The sequence below is a fragment of the Kryptolebias marmoratus genome, linkage group LG23, assembly GCF_001649575.2.
Source record: "Kryptolebias marmoratus isolate JLee-2015 linkage group LG23, ASM164957v2, whole genome shotgun sequence".
In the NCBI taxonomy this organism is placed as follows: Eukaryota; Metazoa; Chordata; class Actinopteri; order Cyprinodontiformes; family Rivulidae; genus Kryptolebias; species Kryptolebias marmoratus.
This window is the reverse complement of record NC_051452.1, coordinates 13,193,155-13,211,904: the sequence shown is the minus strand read 5'-3', so window position 1 is coordinate 13,211,904 and position 18,750 is coordinate 13,193,155. Positions and strand designations below refer to the sequence as shown.

Genomic DNA, 18,750 nt, shown 5'->3' with positions numbered 1-18,750 from the left:
GCTAAAGTGGCAAAAGGCTAGCTAGAAGCTAAAATGATAAAAGGGCTGGGAGCTTGATAAATTTCTGTAGAAAAATATTTATAAATAAAGTTAAAAATCTTGAAAACTATAAAAGTGACAAAAACCAAAGGTCACAGCAGCCCTCAGCTGAATGAGCTGAATGTTTTGAACAGTGAACGGCTAAAACAGCACAAAGTTTGCAGAATTAGCTAGACTAAAAAAACAAAACAAACAAACAAAAAAAACCCCCCACAAAACAAGTGAGCAATGTCAATACTACAACACTAAACACAGTAAATGCAGAGCCAGTTCAGGTGTTTTGAATTAGTTTATTGTAGTAAAAAAAGTGTTTAAAAAAGTGAGTAAATCTTAAAGTCAAACACTAACAGAGAACTTGATCACAGCTTCTTTGGTCAAAATAAAAACAAACTGGCCACGATCTCAAATAGCTGCATAAAACAAAAAAACAAACCAGGTGACATGAATAAAAACCTTCTTGTTGACAGGATCATATGAATACTACAACATATTCAAATTAATCCGGTTTGACACGGACTGATTCTTCTTAAAGTAAACACAACATGAAGGTTTCTTTGAAACTACAGTGTAAACAAACATGTCTCTATAATTATTGCTTATTGTTAGCACTTCATTTGAAAGGATCTTGTAGTGATTTAATGAGTCTGCTGCAGTTGCTTCAGTTGAACAGTAGAGGGCGGTGTCTCAATTCTACTGTTCATGGAGGAAAAAAAAAAAATACAAAATACAACAAAGAGGAGGCCCATGGGATGAAGTGATTCAGCAGTTTCCTCAATAATTAGGCAACTACAGAACATTTCTCCTCCCAAACACAAATATCCATGGCTACGTTCACTTTAAGCAGCTTTCAACTATCCTGACAAGTAGAACCATTAATGAGTGCAGAAGCTGCCAAACTGTCAGGTCAATATAGAGAACTAAATATGAACAAAAAGCTCAATTTAGATCATATTAACAAAATACTTCTAATTGTTAGGGAGACAATTAAAAACAAAATTACTAAAGTAAACAGAAGTTTAGTCCTTACTTGCAAGTCCAATACCAAAATCTCTGAATAATATTCTGCTTATGATGCAACATGACAGGTTTTCTAATCTATAAGATTCAGCCTTCTTGTAAATTTGGTATTTCTGGGGGTATTTCTCCTGAAATATCGTCACTTCCTTCAGTTATGGTCTGTCAGGACAGGAAGTTGCTTCAAAATGCTTCTTTAGTGCAGCAAAAATTCACAAACTTAAACTCAGTTAAAGAGACACGTCTGTTCGGGCTTCGAGTATGAGCTGGAGACTCTCAGCTACTACCACACCAAATGTAAGCTCAGTATCTGTAACATCAACTGAGTTGCAGCCATTTTTGTGTTTGCTAAGGTTGATAAGTTGTGGTGGCCATTTTCAATCAATTTGACTCAATCAGTTGTAGATCTAATGATTACTGGGAGAAAAATCCATCTAGTGGTTCATGAGATATTTTGCTAACGTGACAAACAAACAAACATTATTGCTCTTTCACATTAATTAACCATAAAGTAAACAGTAAGAAACGTAGGCACATGAGCCCCCTAGTGGCCACCTGAAGGAACTGCAGCATTAACAGAATTCAAGCTGCAGGTTTTTTTTACTAAACTACGAGGAGCACCTTCATTAGAACGTCTACGAGTCTGATGGCTTTCATGTCCTCTACATTAAAACAGATAAAGACTTAAAACTTGGACTAAAACAGCTTTTTGTAGCACAGCAGGTACAGTACATTCATTACGTTGAGTCCACTCCAGCTGCCCCGCTCCAGATGAAGTCTTACAGCTCGGTCCTGCCGGGTTTCTGGACGACCTGTTTGTAGTTGGGGTTTCTGCTGGGTTTGTAGGTAAGAAGCTGGCTGAACTCGGTGAGGAGCCTCTCCCAGTAGCAGGAGACGTCCTCCATTTGGAGGTGGCTGAGGATGAACTCCTTCCCCCTGTGGGGAGGACGGGAGGAACAGAGCTGTAGAATGCATTTCTATCTTAAGTCAGTTCAAACAAATCAACCCATTACCTCGTGGCGATCTCCTGAGCGACTGCGTCGTTCTCTTTGGCGAACTGTAGAAGCTCCCTGAGGAGACAGGACATCAACACTGACACACGAGCTCCAGTTAGCAAATGAAAAGCTGCTCGCCGGCGTACCTGACGTCGGACAGATCCTGTTTGACAGGGACGTAGTGGACCCAGGGTCTCAGCTGAGGGTAGAAGAACTCCTGCCACTCGTCGCCGACGTGAAACACCAGCGAGCTGCACAGGAAGAGATGCTTCAGGCGGAAGCTCGCCGCCACGCCCCGGAAGTTGAATAAATATCTGCAGGGGGCGGAGGAGAAGGTGTCTGATGAGACCGTAACAGACTGGCTTCAAAACCGCTCGAAGGTTTTTCACAACGAATCCCCCTTGACCCATGAGGTGTCCAGCTGTGCAGTTTGACGTTCATATGGTCCGCGGTTACAGAGTTAGGACACCTACAGGAAACTGTCCACAGACTGACAGAGACATCCCATAATATAAGCCGCCTTATAACGGTCTGAATAAAAGGCTGTCCTCCGTGGTCTGAAAAAGTGCAACTCATTTCCAAACTAAATCATTTCAGATCTTTTAAAGTGGAGAAATATAACGTACAGTCAGTATCTTACCTGTTGTAGGTAAGACTGGACAAACTCAGCCTGACAGGACTGATGAGCTAATGGCTAGTCTGACTGCAGTCAAGACCAAAGTGTTCTGCTTATAGGATTCTGTGGTTCTGTAGCAGCTAGCTGTAGCACTTCCACTGCAGTCAGTGGCACTTTTGGCAGAAATATCATATTTACAGCAGGATAAGAGTAAAGCAGAATTGTCGTTATGGAAATGCTTATAAATGATATTTGTAGCTGTTTTAATAATAGCCTCGCTCATATCAGCCGTTAGCTCATCAGTTTGAGCAGAAACCAAACTGAGGATGTTAGGAAAGTCATCTGCAGCAGGTAAGATACTGATTGTTCAGAACCTCACTACAAAAGATCTGATTCGCTGGCCTGCTGCGCAATTTGAACAACTAAAATGATTAAAACCTCAAACAAAAAACAATCAACAACCAAGGGTAGTTCTGTGATAAAATCTATAGTAATGCATATAACCGAGCCAGGACCAGTGTCAGTGAACACAACATGAGCAGTCCAGTGTCCTGGAAAGTAACTAAGTACATTTACTCGAGTACTGCACTGAAGTCCAGTTAATGTGAGATAAGACAGGGTGACTGACGGGTGTCAATCATGGTGACAGCAGAAAAAGAAAAGTGATGTTTGGAGAAAAGGACGAGAATGTGTTTTTTTGTGTGGAAGTGGGAAGCAAACGGACGTGTTCAGTTTATGGCGAGGTGTATTGAACTTACTTCCACTTGCAGTGATCTACCAGAGGGATTTCTTTAGCTGGAGGCCTCCCAAGAGTGTCCTGATGAAGACAGAAAGCTGTCTGTTAGAAATGAAACCCTGACATTATTTACAGTACCCCATCTGAATGTTGTTCTCGAGCCTGACTTGTCTAAATGACACGGTTACAGTCTTTTATTTAAAGCAGCGACAGGTTATAGTTTCTGCAGGTGTGTTAGACCCTGGTGTGGCGGACCTTCTCAGACTTCCAGGCCTGGTTCTTGGTGTACTCAGCATCCACCAGCTCAGGGGCCTCTCTGGACAGGAGGATGAGCGGGTCGCGCTCCGGGCTGGTTCTACAGAGAGGGAGGGGGGGGGGACAGAGGATGAACCCAAAGTCGGCTGAAGCCACAGCTCCCTCCATCAAACGCAGAAGCAGAAACAGAAACAGAAACCTCATGTTCAGGACTGACCTGGAGCCTCGGAAGAAGCCTTTGGCCTTTTTCTTCGTCCAGGGCCACTGAGCTGCAGCCCTAACCAGTTACACACAGGACACGATCACATCAGGTACGATCATTTTAAACACACCCAAATATTAAAGGAGGACAGAATAATACACCTTCTAGTTCCCTGAAGGAGTTCTCCCAGAGGGTCAATAATGTTCTGTCAGTTCAGGATATTCAACAAATAACACTTTATTTTGTTTCATACAAATTAATTCAAAAGGAGCATTCCATCCATCCATCCATCCAACCATCCATTCATTCATTCATCCTTCCATCCATCCATCCATCCAACCATCCATTCATTCATCCTTCCATCCATCCATCCATCCATTCATTTATCGTTCCAGCTATTCATGCAACCATCCATTTATTTATCCAGCCATCCATTTATCCTTCCAACTATCCATTCATTTATTCATCCAACCATCCATCCAACTATTCATTTAGCCATCCATTCATTCGTTCGCCCATTCATCCATCTGCTATTTGTCCAACTATTTATTCATGTATTCATCTGTTACTGAGCTCACTAAATGATGTCTTTATGAACTTATTTTTACATGAATGTTAATTTTGCCAGAAACCAATATTTTCGTGTTTTTTGTTTACAGGCAGATGCAGCTGAGGTCACATATAAATTCAGTTTTGGTGTATTTACCTTTTCCTCATCCTCTACAGACCTTAAGTTTTACACAATCTGATCTTCTTGACTGAAGCAGTGGACAGCATTTAATATAAAACCATCTACTGATGTGTTCACCCCTTATTTGTTTGAGAACGTGACTGAGCCTGAAGTCTGATTTAACAGCTAGTCATTGTTTCCTCACATCTGACTGTTCGGTCGAGCCAGCTTTTCTGTGTCGACCATAAATATCTGCGATTTGGTCGTCTCTCTGCAGTGTTAAACCTTACTTTTTCAGCTCGTCCCTCATCAGATCCCATCTTCCCAGTCCCGTGGGGTATATGGGCCACACAGCAGGCCCGCCCTCCCAAAACGTCCACGCCGGGTACATGATGTCCTGGTATTCTGAGGTCTACTTAAAGAAAAACGCATAAATCAAATAAAAAAAACGAGTCAGCTCACGAGCACTGGTATTTGTCTGTTTGCTCGTGAATAAAGGTCCTGACCTTACTGAAGGAGAAGACGGGCAGAGTTGGCTGCACCCAGTGGGGGACTTGAGGGTAATCCCTCACATTTACCACCAGCTCCACGTCCGGCAGCCTGTCAATCAGCCCCAGCAGGAAATGCTCCACGCCGCTGCACCTGGAGGCGGAAACGGTCGACGCCGGATCGTAAACAGGCCCAGATAAACCCGAACGCGTCCTCCAGGTGCTTTGAATACCTACCTGGCGGGGAACATGCAGTTGTTCTCTCTGTATAACTTGTGTCCAATAATCTGGTAGTGGGTGCCCACCCCCCTCTGAACCGTGGTGGCCATGAGGTCTGCAGAAACACCTCCTTTAAATGGCTTCAAGTCATGCTGTAGGACGCTGAAAAGAGGAATTCAAAACAACAGAAGGCTTCAGATTACCTGATTAATGTTTTAAAAGCTTAGGGGGACAGGCCGGCTGAGGACAGGGTATGAACAGTTAATATCTTACCTGCTGCAGATGGCTCTTTGGACCTCAGTTTATAGAGAGCTTAAATCTGACTGGAGATAACAGACGGCTGCCGTCTTAAAACAAGTCTAATCTCAGACATTTATACTTTAGAAACTTTTACATGGTCATTAGTTTCACATCACGCAGTTATTTCAGCAGAAATATTCTTTTTTTTGTACTGCGATTCTTGTTTTAACGTCTTCTTTTAACATAAAAACATTTTTTTCTGTATATATTTTTATGAACTTTCTGGTTATAACAGCATTTTCACATTAAAACAAAATACTTTTTGCTTTAAGACACCTTGTCATAATGTAAAAATTATATAATTATTTGAATCTTTTCCATAAGTACTGTGTTGTACTTTACTGTAATAACACAAACACTTGTTATAAAGTTCAAAAAATAGGTAAAACATTCAACGTTTCACATTATAAGAAGATTTTGTTTTGTTTTTCTGCTGCAGATGGCAGCAATATGCTTCTGTATATTCTTGCTGAAGTGCTACAGCTAGCTGCTGCTGCCACTATTGTGTTTGCAGACAGCTGTAAATTCGATGGAAATAACTGAAACTGAAGGTTCGACGAAGTAACGTTAAGATGAACTGCTGTGAAACTGTTGAGGTCGGAGTTGCTCTCTCGCTCCGACTAGCCGCGAGCTCGTCGGTGTGGCCAGAATGAACCTGGCTCTCCGTTCAAGGAGCCGTCTACGACAGGTAAGATATTAACCGATGACAACCCGTCCACAGAACCCCACTTCAACAAGCTTCAAATACTCCTTTAAAATTTAAAATATAACACAACAACAACAAAAAACAGCAATAAAGGTTTTAAGTGATTAATTTAGATCAAGAGTACTGAATAATTTTATAAATTATTCTGATCAGTAAATGATGGTTGTAGCTGTTCAGATGTACAGTTTTCCCACCTGTGCTGTGATTTTCTGCAGCAGTATGACACTAATAACACAATTCTGTTGGGCTGATTTTTAAAAAAAAAATGAGTCAACATCTAAATTCTTCTGTAAACGCTGAGCTTCACATCCTGTCTGTACTAGGATCAGCTAACTGCGGCCGGCATTTCTCAGTAAATTTGTCTTTAAAATACAGTTTTACGTTCTAAAACAGGCCACTCTCGAAATCAATCGGAAAACACTAGATTTAAAGGCTTCAAGCAGGTTCTTCTTAGAACAAAGAGAAGAACAGAAACGAAGACTTGCTTCGAATGAAAGCCTTAACCAACCCTAAGCAGATTTTTTTTTATTAGAGGACATTCAGGTCTTAAATAACCAATAAATGGGTCTATTTTTCTTGTTTACTCTTTTTAAAACATTAAAGGGGAACTTAATGTTTTGGTTTTAGCTCTTAGTGAGCTCCTTATCGTATTTAATTTCTACAAATATGAGAAAAACTGAAATGTGTCGACATATTTCTCTTAAGGAAAGTGATTTTCTTGAACTGTTTGTTCCCCTATTGTTGTCGATACTCTTACAGCTGAAATGAAACGTGTTTTGAAGGCAACATCAGTTAAAAGAACAGCTCTGATGTGGGAATCACCATCAGAACTCGGTTTGGATCACTTCAAAGAGGAGAACCGCTCATTCCCAAATTAGTCATTATGCGCGTCGTTTTGTCGGCCATGACGGTCCTGGTCATCAACAAAATCCAAATCTGAAGAGTTTTCATCTGATTCCATAGATCCAGCCGTCTGTTCCAGCTCATGTTGGTATGGTTGTTTATCCATTACTCCCGCCAAGTCTTTTAGCATTTTTTTGTGTTTAAAAAAGGCTTCTTCTTCCTTTTCCACAAGTAAACATCCGGACAGTAGCAGCGTTCTTGGCCTGCCGTGGCACAGCGTCATGAACTCCACCCAACAAATCACCCACTTAGAAAATTATTGACTTAAAAGTTAAAAACAGTTTATTCAACATTTAGGTCAGAAAATGGGTCCCTGCAATGTTGTGTGGATGTTTGACTAAATAACATACATGAAATGTCAGTTTTTTGAGATTTGATTTCAGTTCATCTTTAAAGTAGTAATTTAAAATTAAAAAAGTCACAACTACATGTATATCCTTTTAGCTTATTTTAATAGTCAGACAGATTTTGTGGCTCTATATAAATCTTACTTGTTTAATAGGAGAGACAGGAAAAATGGCTCTTTCAATTGTAAATTGTACAAAAGCCCTGATTTGGGCTTCTATTAGTTTTATTTCTGCTGTAGCCCCATTCCTAATACGTGTGATTTTAATCATTTTCTTCGTTTGTTTCGTAATTAGAGGTGAAAAGTTGATGCAGAGTGAAAACACTCACCTGAGGTGGCAGCTGCAGCTGACAGGGCTGCACGGGCGGTGTCCTCGAACAGCTTCAGAAATCTGTTCTCGGATTTTCTTCCACTGTTCGTCTGCGACAGCACATGGAGAAAAGATTAAACAAACCCAAAGTTTTGACTGAACCTAAATTTTCCACTTGAACGAAGAGTTTCTTATGGTTTAAAATGCAGTGATGGGAAAAAAATCACTGAAAACACAATTCGATACGATTTTTGTTGTTTAAACTGTGCTAATTCTGTCTTTATCGTTACTGTAAACTGAATGAATGAAAGAATGAATGCTCAGGACTTTTCACTACTACTAATCAATATAAATATATTTTTCTGTATTTTCCAAAACTATGCAGAAATCCTAAATAATCTATCAATCTGTAGGTTGATTAAAACGCTTGTCTTTATAAAATTGGACCTTCAGGACAAATAACACACAACTGTCTTTATAGATAATGTTTTTACCCATGTCTTTTTGTATGTATGTGCCTCTGTTAGCAAAATATCCCATGAACCACTGGTTGGATGTTGACAAACCTTTCAGAGAGTAATCATTGGATGAACATCTACAACTCATTGACTTCTGGAGTAGACTCCATTCAAGATGGCCGCCTTAGATAGTCAACCAAAGTGTCTAAAACTCAGTCAGTTTTACAGCTACTGAGCTCATATGTGGCGTGGTAGTTAGCTGAGAGTGATTCCCAACACATGCTCTAAGCGCTAGGAGTTCAGATCCCGGAATATCGCGAGATTAGAGTCATTTTACGAAGTTTGACCCGGACGGCTTTAACTTTGTCCCGCTTCGGCGTGAAGATTAACTCAATGTAGCATGAAAGGTGGCGGGCGACATGCATTCCTTCATTGACTGCTAGGACTTTAATTTACAGGCCGATTCAAATGGGTCTGTTTAGGTGGGGAAACAGAACATTAACACGATTTAGCCGCTGTTAGCTAAAGCGGTCACTTTTACCCACAGTTAGCTCGCAGCTAGCTCGCTAACCCTACACAAGAGTTACCCCGAGGAGCCGCGGCGACGACACTAACCCTCACTGCTGCTTTAAAAAAAAATTTTGAAAGCGCATATGTTCATAGAAGGGCTACCTGAGGCGCGGACCCAAGTCGCGCAGCAAAGTTGGGGCAATAGTAGCGCGCTCCAGAGCCAGCGGGGCTCCATTTGTTCTCCTGTCCTGCAGCTTCGCCTGCGAACAAAGCGGCGCTCTGTGCTCCGTTACTACTGCCTGGATACGGTTACTACGGTAACGCGCGCGGCAGGGTTCCCCCACCTTACCGTAACACCGAGAAGAAAGCCGCATCGAAAAAACACAAAAAGCACATTTACTGATTCTTACACAGAAACACAACACTTTATATCACTCCCAACTGCATAACCACAACACTATCATTGTGTTCTTTGATATGGATTAGTGAGTGAACATTTTTTTTCCAATTTCTGAGTATTTTAGAGGATTAAATGGCAGCTTAATGAATGATTGTTCTTTAAATGTCCTCAGTGCTTTGAGTTTCAGGGAGGAGGACTGGGACCCTCCTGAGATTTGGGAGGCGAGAAGACACAGAGAGGAGAAGATAAAGGACCAGAGGAGAGAGAGAGCAGCAGAAAAAAGGCAGGGATGAAACATTAGGTTACGTTTTATATTTGCTTGAGCTCAGATCTGTGGATGTCTTCTGGCGCATGTGTGGATCGGGTCAAGTTTAGGCTTCAGAGGCGAGCAGCGATGCGGCAGATCTGGCTCTCCCTCCTGTCCGGCCTCAGCCTCCGTCTGGTTTTCCTCTGCGGGGCTGAGGAAGGTCTCGAGTTCCCCAACTTCGACGGCAAGGACAGGGTGCTGGACGTCAACGAGCGCAACTTCAAGAAGGCCCTGAAGAGATACGACCTGCTGTGCCTGTTCTACCACGAACCCGTGCCGGCCACCAAGGGCCTGCAGAAGCAGTTCCAGATGACCGAGCTGGTGCTGGAGGTGAGACGAGGCGCTCGGGCTGGAGGGTAGACTTCGAGATCAGGGGTGGCGCTCTTTCTGTGTCGTGAAACAGAGTTGATAGCGAACATAAAATGAATTAAATGTGATTGAGGTTGGTTACAAGGAGTAATCAGTCTGAACTGTTAGTTCATTGTTCATCTCCACAAACCTGTAGTACGAATAGTTCAGATCTTTTGAAGTGGCGTTCTGTGGAAAGGTTATGAACAATGAGTATCTTACCTGTTGTAGACAGCTTTTCAGACAGCCTATCTCACTGGACTGCGTCTGTTGGCGACAAATTGCGAGGGAGTTCCCACAATGTCTCAAAACGTTCACAGGGGTTCTTGATTTCCTCCCGTGAGTCGCCTCACTTTTCGTGTTCATGGAATTTTGAACGTGTTTGGGAAACTCGCTCAACTAATCTTCTCTCCAATCAGTCGCAGGGTCGTGACGGGAACTCGTCTCAGTTTCGTTTCCACGAGTCAGAAAGCGCAGAAACGTGAGACAGCTTTGGAAGCGGCTGGTGACCCATGGAGCTAATTTAGTGTGATTCAAGGTAAAAGTTCACCTGTTTTCTCACAAATATGCAACCTGTGCTGGCAAAATGAATCACAATAGGGATTTTTTTTCAAAATCAACTTATATTTTCAAGTATAAAAAGTAGTCAGTTGAAATTTGACGATTTGGCGACAACAAGCTAGCTTTGTTTACGAGAGTGCCGGTTTGAAAACTCAATTTTTATTGATCTGGAGTGATCTCATCAGGAATTCCAGCCCTGTATTAAAAAGGGGATCCTAAAGCTGCACAATGACGCTAGACATTCTACGAAGGGATTTCCCAGCGCTCAGCGCCGGCAGAAAAAAGTGGTCAATTTCAAAGGAAATTCAAAGGATTATTTCTGAAATCATGTCTGTTAAAAAACTTTTATTTAAAGTTAGATTATTTTAGTTCCTGGGATTGATAAATAGTGTCTTTATGGACTCGGTTTTATGCTAACCTCAATTATGGGAAAAATCAATATTTTCACGTTTTTTTGCACCGCAGCCTGAGCTCGTTCTGACTCATTTTGCCAACACGGGTCATGTTTGTATCTCCAACTTGTTGCCAATAACTGCAGCCCAGGGAGATGTCAGCTTAAGGCTCCTTCAACACTGTTATCTTATTCACATTACACTGTTGTTCCAGCAGAAATATCCTGATATTCCAGTTTGTGGTCCTCCCAGCTGCATTTTAAGTGCTACAGCTAGCTGCAGAAATTCAAAAAATGTATTTAAAAAAAAAACAAAAACATTACTACAAATTTTTGCATCAAAATTCAGTTAAAATTACTATTTAAATACCATATAATACAAAACTGACATCGGTGTAAAGGTTTATAGGATTGTGTTCATGTAAATTGTTAAAGTTTTTCAGATTTGAGTCGTTTTAAGACGGCAGCACCCCACTTTGGTCGTGGCCTCGCTTGAACGAGCTGTTGGCTCGTCGGTCTGGTCGCAATTTAGCCGTTTCTTCAAACGGAGCTCCTTCAAAACGCTATCTACAACAGGTGAGATGTTCATTGTTCATGACAATCCCGCAGACCCTCACTTCGAACGACCTGAACCTTTCTCTGCTGAGGCCGGAAACCTGCCACAGACCTGGGCTCGCTGGTGGCAAACAGAGCTCTGATAGGTCCGCTATGACTGATACCGAAGGAATGTCTCAGGGAGCTGGAGGTGAAAACCCCCGCGGTGTATAATCTGTCGCCCTGACTTGTCACAACAAAGGAACTGATCCCTCCTGTCCGGAATGCTGAACGCTTTATTTCTCCTTTGTCTCCCAGTTTCGAGACTTCCTGCCTGATTGTAAGCCGAGGAGCCGCCGTCCTGCTGTCAGTTCGATTGATTCCTGCTCCGCTTTACCTGCACTCTCCTGAAAGCAGCAAGCAGCGATTTTTAATCCCATTCTGTTCTCTCCTCAGCGGCTCACATCTATCCAGGGACCATTTCTGGGTCATTCTTTTAATTATAGCTCGCTCTCAAAACCAATTAACATCTGCCTGGGACTGAAATAAACTGACTTTCACGTCCTCATCCTTCCCGTGCTCGAGTTGTCAAACTTTCTTTTGGGCGTGGGGTTCTGTTGTAATGTTTTTAGCACGTTCATTCGCTTTGAGCTCCATTTCGAGCGATTTTTCTGCTTGTGGTGTTTAGAAGCAGAAAAGGCTCAGACGTCCTTCAGCAGCTGTGAGCTGTCAGGAGTTCCTCTCGAACAAGAAGGCTTTGCGGGGGGCTATTAGCACCAAAACACCTCGGTAATGAACCGGAGACAGGAGAAGCTGAGGACGCCAGCTCAAACACACAGAAACACCAATTTAAATGTAAAGAGAAAAGAGTGCTTCCATCTCAAGCTTTCCTGAAGACAAGATGATTCAAAGTTAGAGTCAGATTTTTTATTTTCTTTGCTTTCGGGGACTTTTCACCTTTTAATTTATTACGTTCTTTGTTTACGGTGACCCACGGTGTCAGAACAGTTCTTTAAAATTGGCTAAATATTCTGTACTCCTGGCACATCGAGACGCCTAACTGTTGGACTGTTTGTTGCGAAGCTTACAGCTCAAGTCCTGGAGAACAAAGACATTGGTTTTGGAATGGTGGACGCCCAAAAAGACGCTAAAGTAGCGAAGAAATTAGGTATGAGCTTCGTGTCACATCTTTTGTGTCACAACACTACTAAACATTCACCCAACGAGTGAGTTTCAGGTTGACGGTCGGGGAGTAATGGTCAATATTTGTTGCCGTCAAACCAGGTTTGGAGGAGGTGGGCAGCTTGTATGTCTTCAAGGATGACCGGGTCATTGAGTTCGACGGGGAGCTGTCGGCAGACACACTGGTGGAATTCCTCTTGGATGTAAGTGAAAATTATTCTCCTTTTTCACGTCATAAAGAAGCCAAACAACAGCATCGACCTCCTTCGAAAACGCGTTAAACGAGGGTAAGCCCGCGGGATCCGTTGGTGCTCGGAGTATGTGTTGGGGATGACTCGCGGCTACTGCCACGCAGAATTTTAGCCCAACAGCTGTGAAAGTGGCTGAGCTGTGGCCGTTCTTGTGTTAGCTAAGGTGAACTGCAAACACTCAGGATTCAGTGAGTGCAACTGGAAATTTACCAATTTACCTCCAAAAATTACAGCTCATTTTAATAAATACCGTCTTTGACCAAACATTTGGATCAAAGTTTGGTGCTGCAAAATGAGTCAGAATGCTCACAGGTTGCAGGGCAAAAGAAATTATAGATTTTTGCCATAACTGAGATTTACATAAAAATGAGTTCATAAAGACACCATCTAGCCAGTAACTAAAATAGCAGATAATCTTCCTAATCTACCTTTAGAATTGAAGTTTTCTTATAGGTATGTAGTCAGAAATAATTCTTGTAATTTCCTTTGAAATGGACCATTTTTCTCTGTAGGTTGCCATAGAGTTGGGAAATCCCTTCCTATAATGGTTGGCGTCATTGTGAAGCTTGAGGATTCCTTTTTTTTGAAATACAGGGATGAGATCACTCCAGACCAATAAAAATCCAGTTTTCAAACCAGCTCTCTTGTAAACAAAACTAGCTTGTTGCCAGGTGATAAATTTCAACAAACTACAACTCATTTTGAAGCTTTTCAGATGAAGATAATAACGGGTCACATATGCAAAGCAGGAAAAAAAAAAACAATTCGTGCCAGTCGCCAATTATTAAGGCAACCCAGCTGTGCTTTTATTTTCCTCACAAATGAATAGGACCTTGACTGGTGTGATGACACTGAACCACGATGGAATGAGACAAATCTGAGACTATTAACTTGAAGCAGGCATCGTTTGGTAGCTGGGGACACCACCCTGGATAGAGTCAACACAGAGACAACCAGGAGCTCTCAGAGAGCACCACAGCGGGATTAAAACAGTCCGATCCGAATCATAATCTGGATCACCACTAGTGTGCAGTCCATAGTTTTTTTGTTTCAATCCCAACATTTCCTGAACATTTCATCCAAATCTGTTCTTTAGTTTTCACCTGATCTTCGCTAACAGACAGACAGACAAACCGATGGACACAGCCGGAAACAGAACCTCCTTGGTGGAGGAAACAAAAAAGATGAAGGGGTTACCTGTGACCTTTGACCCCACGAACCTTGAAATCAGCATTGATCACCCTTGATCCATGAGGTGTCCAGCTGTGGGGTTTAACATTCCTGTTATACAGCTGCAGAGTTAGAGCACAGGCTGATCTGTGACCTTTGACCTTTGATCAGATCACGACCAAAATGTAACCACTTGTACCTTGCGCTATATTTGAAGTTTCCTGAAAATTTAATGAAATCCATTCATAACTTTCTAAGTAATCTTGTCCACAGACAGACAGACCAAGGTTACCAAAAACATCACCTCCTTGGCGGAGACCTATGGTTGATCTGAAATAAACAATTAACCGAACAAAGATGAGCGAGGACAACATAAAAAACTCCACCTATGTAGACAGGTCCACCTGAGATTTCCACCTTCTCGTTGGTGTGAGGCAACAGTTCTCTACAGTGCAATCCAAACTGATCTGCCTTTTTTTTTTTTTGTTAGGTGCTGGAGGACCCAGTAGAGATCATAAGTAACGCCATGGAGCTGCGAGCCTTCGAGAGAATGGAAGAGGACATCCGACTCATCGGTTACTTCAGAGGAGAGGACTCACGTTGGTTTTTTTCAAACTCTTTCCCCAACGCCTCGCATTTAAACAACGCGCTTGCGTTTTTAAATTTCCGGTGGGTTAAAAATACAACCGCGCGCCGTCTCTTACCGGCACCGGAGCGTGCTCCCGAGACGCTAATGGATCCTAATCCCAGCCGTGAAGCCTAACAGGCCGTTAAAAAGAAACCCGATTCCAGACAACTTCCCCTCAGCCTCACAGGAGACTTTAAATAGCCCCCAGCACTTCATGTAATAGGTCAAACTGCAATTATAGTTCGTCTCCGAGAGGAAAGGAGAGAAATTGAAGCTGAGAAGATGCTATCGGCTTTGATATGACAGTGGCACAAAATTTCATTATGAACCCTATATCTGTCCGGAGACAGGGTGGTCCTTGTTGGGAGCGCTGCACAAGCTAATAAAACTGTGTTAAGACAGACCTGAACGAAGACGACGTCTGGGAATTGAATAAAGATAATGGGGGTTTTACAGCTTGCTTTATATGAATGCTCACCTTCAGCGCTGACTGTAGTTTTTTCTTTTTTGTTTCGGTCACTTCCTGCTCTCTGCCTCCTTGTTTTCCCAGACTTCAAGGCTTTTCAGGAGGCCTCGGAGAGATTCCAACCTTACATCAAGTTCTTTGCTACATTCGATAAATCTGTGAGTAAAAGTAAACAGATCCTGTCGTCCGCCTATCAAAGCAAAAATGCCTTTATGTTCCTGACGTCATATTTTACATCTGAAGCAGTCTGAAACCAGACACGTACAGGGAAACACATCTGACACATCTGGACAGAAGATTAAATGGTAATTTTATAGCTGTAAAATCGTACAATTCATGAAAAGCAGAAAGATTTCAGACGGTTAAAATGTGCGGAATTTTGTCTTAAAGTTCATTTCTTATTCTCAGGAGCAAAGATTTTGAAATAAATGTCTGTTGTGTTGTTAAATGAATCAAAAGTTGGAATAAACTAAATCAAGTAGTACAATTTTAAGATTAAAAAATGTTTTTTTGTACTTTTTCAAGCTTTTTAAAATATTTTAGGTAAAGTATTTACCTATTGTCTTTAAAAAAAGTTAAATAAATCAGAAGGTATTTTTATGCCAACGGGTATTTCACCTATTTTAAGCTAATCGGTTAGCTAACATGCTTTTAGGCCTACTGAGGTCAGCAGCTGTTCCAAAAAATATTCTTTAACCCAGTAATTTTTTATTAAACTTATTTTTTTGTACAAGATTAACAAAATATATGCAACAAATTAAGAAGTTAGCTGTGAAGCTAAGCTAGCTCTAGTCTTTAAGCAAAACTAAGCTAAATGTTGCTGTAGTTGTTTTATATAACTGTGTTACATTATTCTTTGACGTCTAAATATTAAAGTTCCATTTAAAATTATTTTTTTAACCCTCTCAAAGGGGGAATTTTGACTCTGAAATGTCTTAGCAATCCCAACTCCGAAATTTAACGTGGCTGCCTTGCACATAAAAAGTGGCGATAGTCGCAGAACTAAATGTTTTATTTTTACTTTTGTCAGTTTTTATCTCAGTAAATCAGTTGGACACATAGCATTGTATTACTTCTGTATGTTTCTACAGTATTTAAATGTGCAGAAATACATTGTTATCAGCTTCTGTTGCTAATGAAAGTTAGCTTGGTTACTGAGCACAATGTTAGTGAAGCAACTGGTTTTCCATTTCCCTCCTGGAACCCATTAAACTGAATCTCCCAGATCCAACTTCTGACTTTTAAGGTATAAAATGCAGCATAAATTAAAAAAAAAAAACAACAACTTCTGACTGGGACCAACTTGCTCAGCAGAATAAATCAAATAATTGTATTTAAAGTTGAAAACATTAGTTTATTTTATGACCATTTAGTTCATTAACAGCAGCTTCTATAATGCGCTGATGCGACACCCTGGCATGTCGTCTTGTTTCAGGTGGCCAAACATCTTTCCCTAAAGATGAATGAAGTTAATTTTTACGAGCCGTTCATGGAGGAGCCGGCCATCTTGCCTGGAAGACCTCTGTCAGAGATGGATATTGTTGAATACGTCAACCAACACAGGAGGTTAGACTGATTTATTTTGAAGAATTAGGCCTTGATCCAGATATTTTTTAGGACAGATTTTTTTTTTTACTGACCACAGTTTGTGCCCTTGAAACCAAAACAACAATGAAGGTTTTCTGCGTTTGTGTCGCTTTATCCTGATTCTGTCACTGTTTACCTTTGGTCCTGCGCTGAAATTGTTAATAACTGAGAGGAAACTGTAATTAGTAGTAAAGAAAAAATAAGTTTTTTGTTTATTTAGGCGGGATTTACCGACAGTGTGATCTTTACAGGGCTACTCTGAGGAAGCTCCGGGCTGAGAATATGTTTGAGATTTGGGTGAGTAATCCATCTTATTAAAGCAGTTTCAAATGGCTAACATGTTTGCTCCCTACATTTTAATTATTTAAATCATAGTTCTACAGTGTAAACATGTTTTGTTTCCTTATTCCACATTAAGGAGGACGATATGGATGGAATACATATCGTTGCCTTCGCTGAGGAAGAAGATCCAGGTCTGAAGCTGCGCCACTGACGTAGCAGGGCTTTAGTTATTGGCCCACGGGGCTCAAATAAGGTCCACTTCCTCTGTGGTTTCCCCAGACGGTTACGAGTTCCTGGAGATCCTGAAAGACGTGGCCAGAGACAACACCAACAACCCAGAGCTCAGCATCGTCTGGATCGATCCCGACGACTTCCCCCTGGTTCTTCCTCACCTTAAAATTGCAACGATTCGTCTGAAAATGGCCGTGAATTCCGTCTTACGTGTGAGTAAAAGACCTGCGAAGTGACCTTGGTGTGCCTTGTCCCCACAGCTGACCACCTACTGGGAGAAAACCTTCAACCTGGATCTGTTTCGACCCCAGATTGGTGTGGTCAACGTCACCGATGTAAGTACGGTTCTCGGACCGGAACAGACCCAGGAAGCACCTAAAAGCTTACTTTTTAGGACCTCTTGTTTTGCGCTGCGCTGTGTTCCAGGCTGATAGCGTCTGGTTAGACATGTCGAACGACGAGGACCTGCCCACGGCGGAGGAGCTGGAGGACTGGATTGAGGACGTGCTGTCGGGGAGGATAAACACCGAGGACGATGACAAATCCGTCGACGAGCAGGAAGATGACCTCTACATGGTGGAAAACGGCGACGAAAGTCCCGACCAAGATGAAGAGGAGGACTACGATGATTAAACCAACCAGAGTTATCGTTTTATTGAACAAAATGGCTTTTTTTTCTTTCTAATTCTTTAAAAAAGCAAACTGAAAGGTACAAAAAGTCTATGTTTCAGCTTTAAAAGACAAGTGCAGCGAATGTAATATTACCTTGGGAATGGTTGTGGCCTCATTCATCACCATGTTAGCGCAGTGCCTGAAGCTGTAATTCTTTTACTGACCAAGCATAATGATTTCCTGTAATTGATTTTTTTAGAGTCCTCTGTGGAGGAACAACATGACAATGAGAGCGAGGAGAGTGGACCTAAACGTAAAAGCTGCTCGTCTGAAAACCGAAACAAGATGCCAAGAGAGACGCTAAAACATTTCATTATGTAGAAAAAAAAGAAACAGTTTGATTAGTTTTAAACCTGCAAGTGTGTAATTATGCCGGCTTCAGGGCTGTTCTGAATAAAGAGGTGGCAAATAAATGTTTATGCTTGAAACGCATCCAGTGGCGTCACTAGGCCTGTTTTAAAAAATGTTTTAGGGGGTTCGTTATTCGTCATTCTAAAATGTTTTCAAGCCCCCCTAAATAATTTTGGTGTCAAAAAAAAATATATATTTTTTTTTTTTTACAAAAACTCCATATAATGTGGCCAGAATATGAGTTTAAATAAATAACCATATATTATTTCATTATTAACTCAAATATATGATCATAAATCTGTCAGTTTTCTTTTTCTTTACAGTGTAAGGTAGAGATCCTCTTTGGTGCCTCGTTATCAAATCCATTCCACTTGTTCATATAGAGTACTCCCTCACCACATGAAATCCAGTCCATGTTTTCTCTGCAACCGTGATACCAGAGTGCTAGCAAACTTACAAGCAGAGCCAGCTAAGAGCAGCATGAACATTCAGTGAGCAGACCAGGAGAATGTTCAGTAAAAAATGGACATATGAAAGTTTTCAATAAAGTAAGTATTAATCATCACTGCTTTTGTAAAATATATAAAGAGTAGGTGCATCATGGACTGATATTGCTGCTGTC

At 41.5% G+C, this 18,750-nt stretch overlaps 2 protein-coding genes across 3 annotated transcripts; one reads left to right on the top strand and one right to left on the bottom strand.

Moving 5' to 3' along the window:
* Nucleotides 1-309: 309 nt before the first annotated feature.
* poglut1 (protein O-glucosyltransferase 1) lies at nt 310-9,078 on the bottom strand. 2 transcript variants are annotated; one of them, XM_017432793.3, is made up of 11 exons: nt 8,930-9,078; nt 7,819-7,909; nt 5,253-5,396; nt 5,034-5,169; nt 4,818-4,939; nt 3,873-3,932; nt 3,656-3,755; nt 3,423-3,481; nt 2,195-2,362; nt 2,067-2,123; nt 310-1,989 (listed from the first exon to the last, which is right to left on the bottom strand). In XM_017432793.3, the coding sequence occupies exons 1-11, from the start codon at nt 9,000-9,002 to the stop codon at nt 1,833-1,835; spliced, it is 1,167 nt and encodes a 388-aa protein (XP_017288282.1). In that variant the 5' UTR covers nt 9,003-9,078; the 3' UTR covers nt 310-1,832. The 2 variants fall into 2 exon arrangements, with proteins under 2 accessions (XP_017288282.1, XP_017288281.1); XM_017432792.3 differs by having other exon boundaries at nt 3,656-3,932.
* On the top strand, nt 8,979-18,236 carry LOC108245681 (calsequestrin-2). Its single transcript, XM_017432784.3, has 11 exons — nt 8,979-9,804; nt 12,392-12,476; nt 12,593-12,693; nt 14,402-14,510; nt 15,090-15,163; nt 16,441-16,571; nt 16,844-16,889; nt 17,011-17,065; nt 17,154-17,254; nt 17,366-17,440; nt 17,532-18,236. Exons 1-11 carry the CDS (start codon nt 9,505-9,507, stop codon nt 17,736-17,738), a joined length of 1,284 nt encoding a protein of 427 aa, XP_017288273.1. The 5' UTR covers nt 8,979-9,504; the 3' UTR covers nt 17,739-18,236.
* Nucleotides 18,237-18,750: the final 514 nt, after the last annotated feature.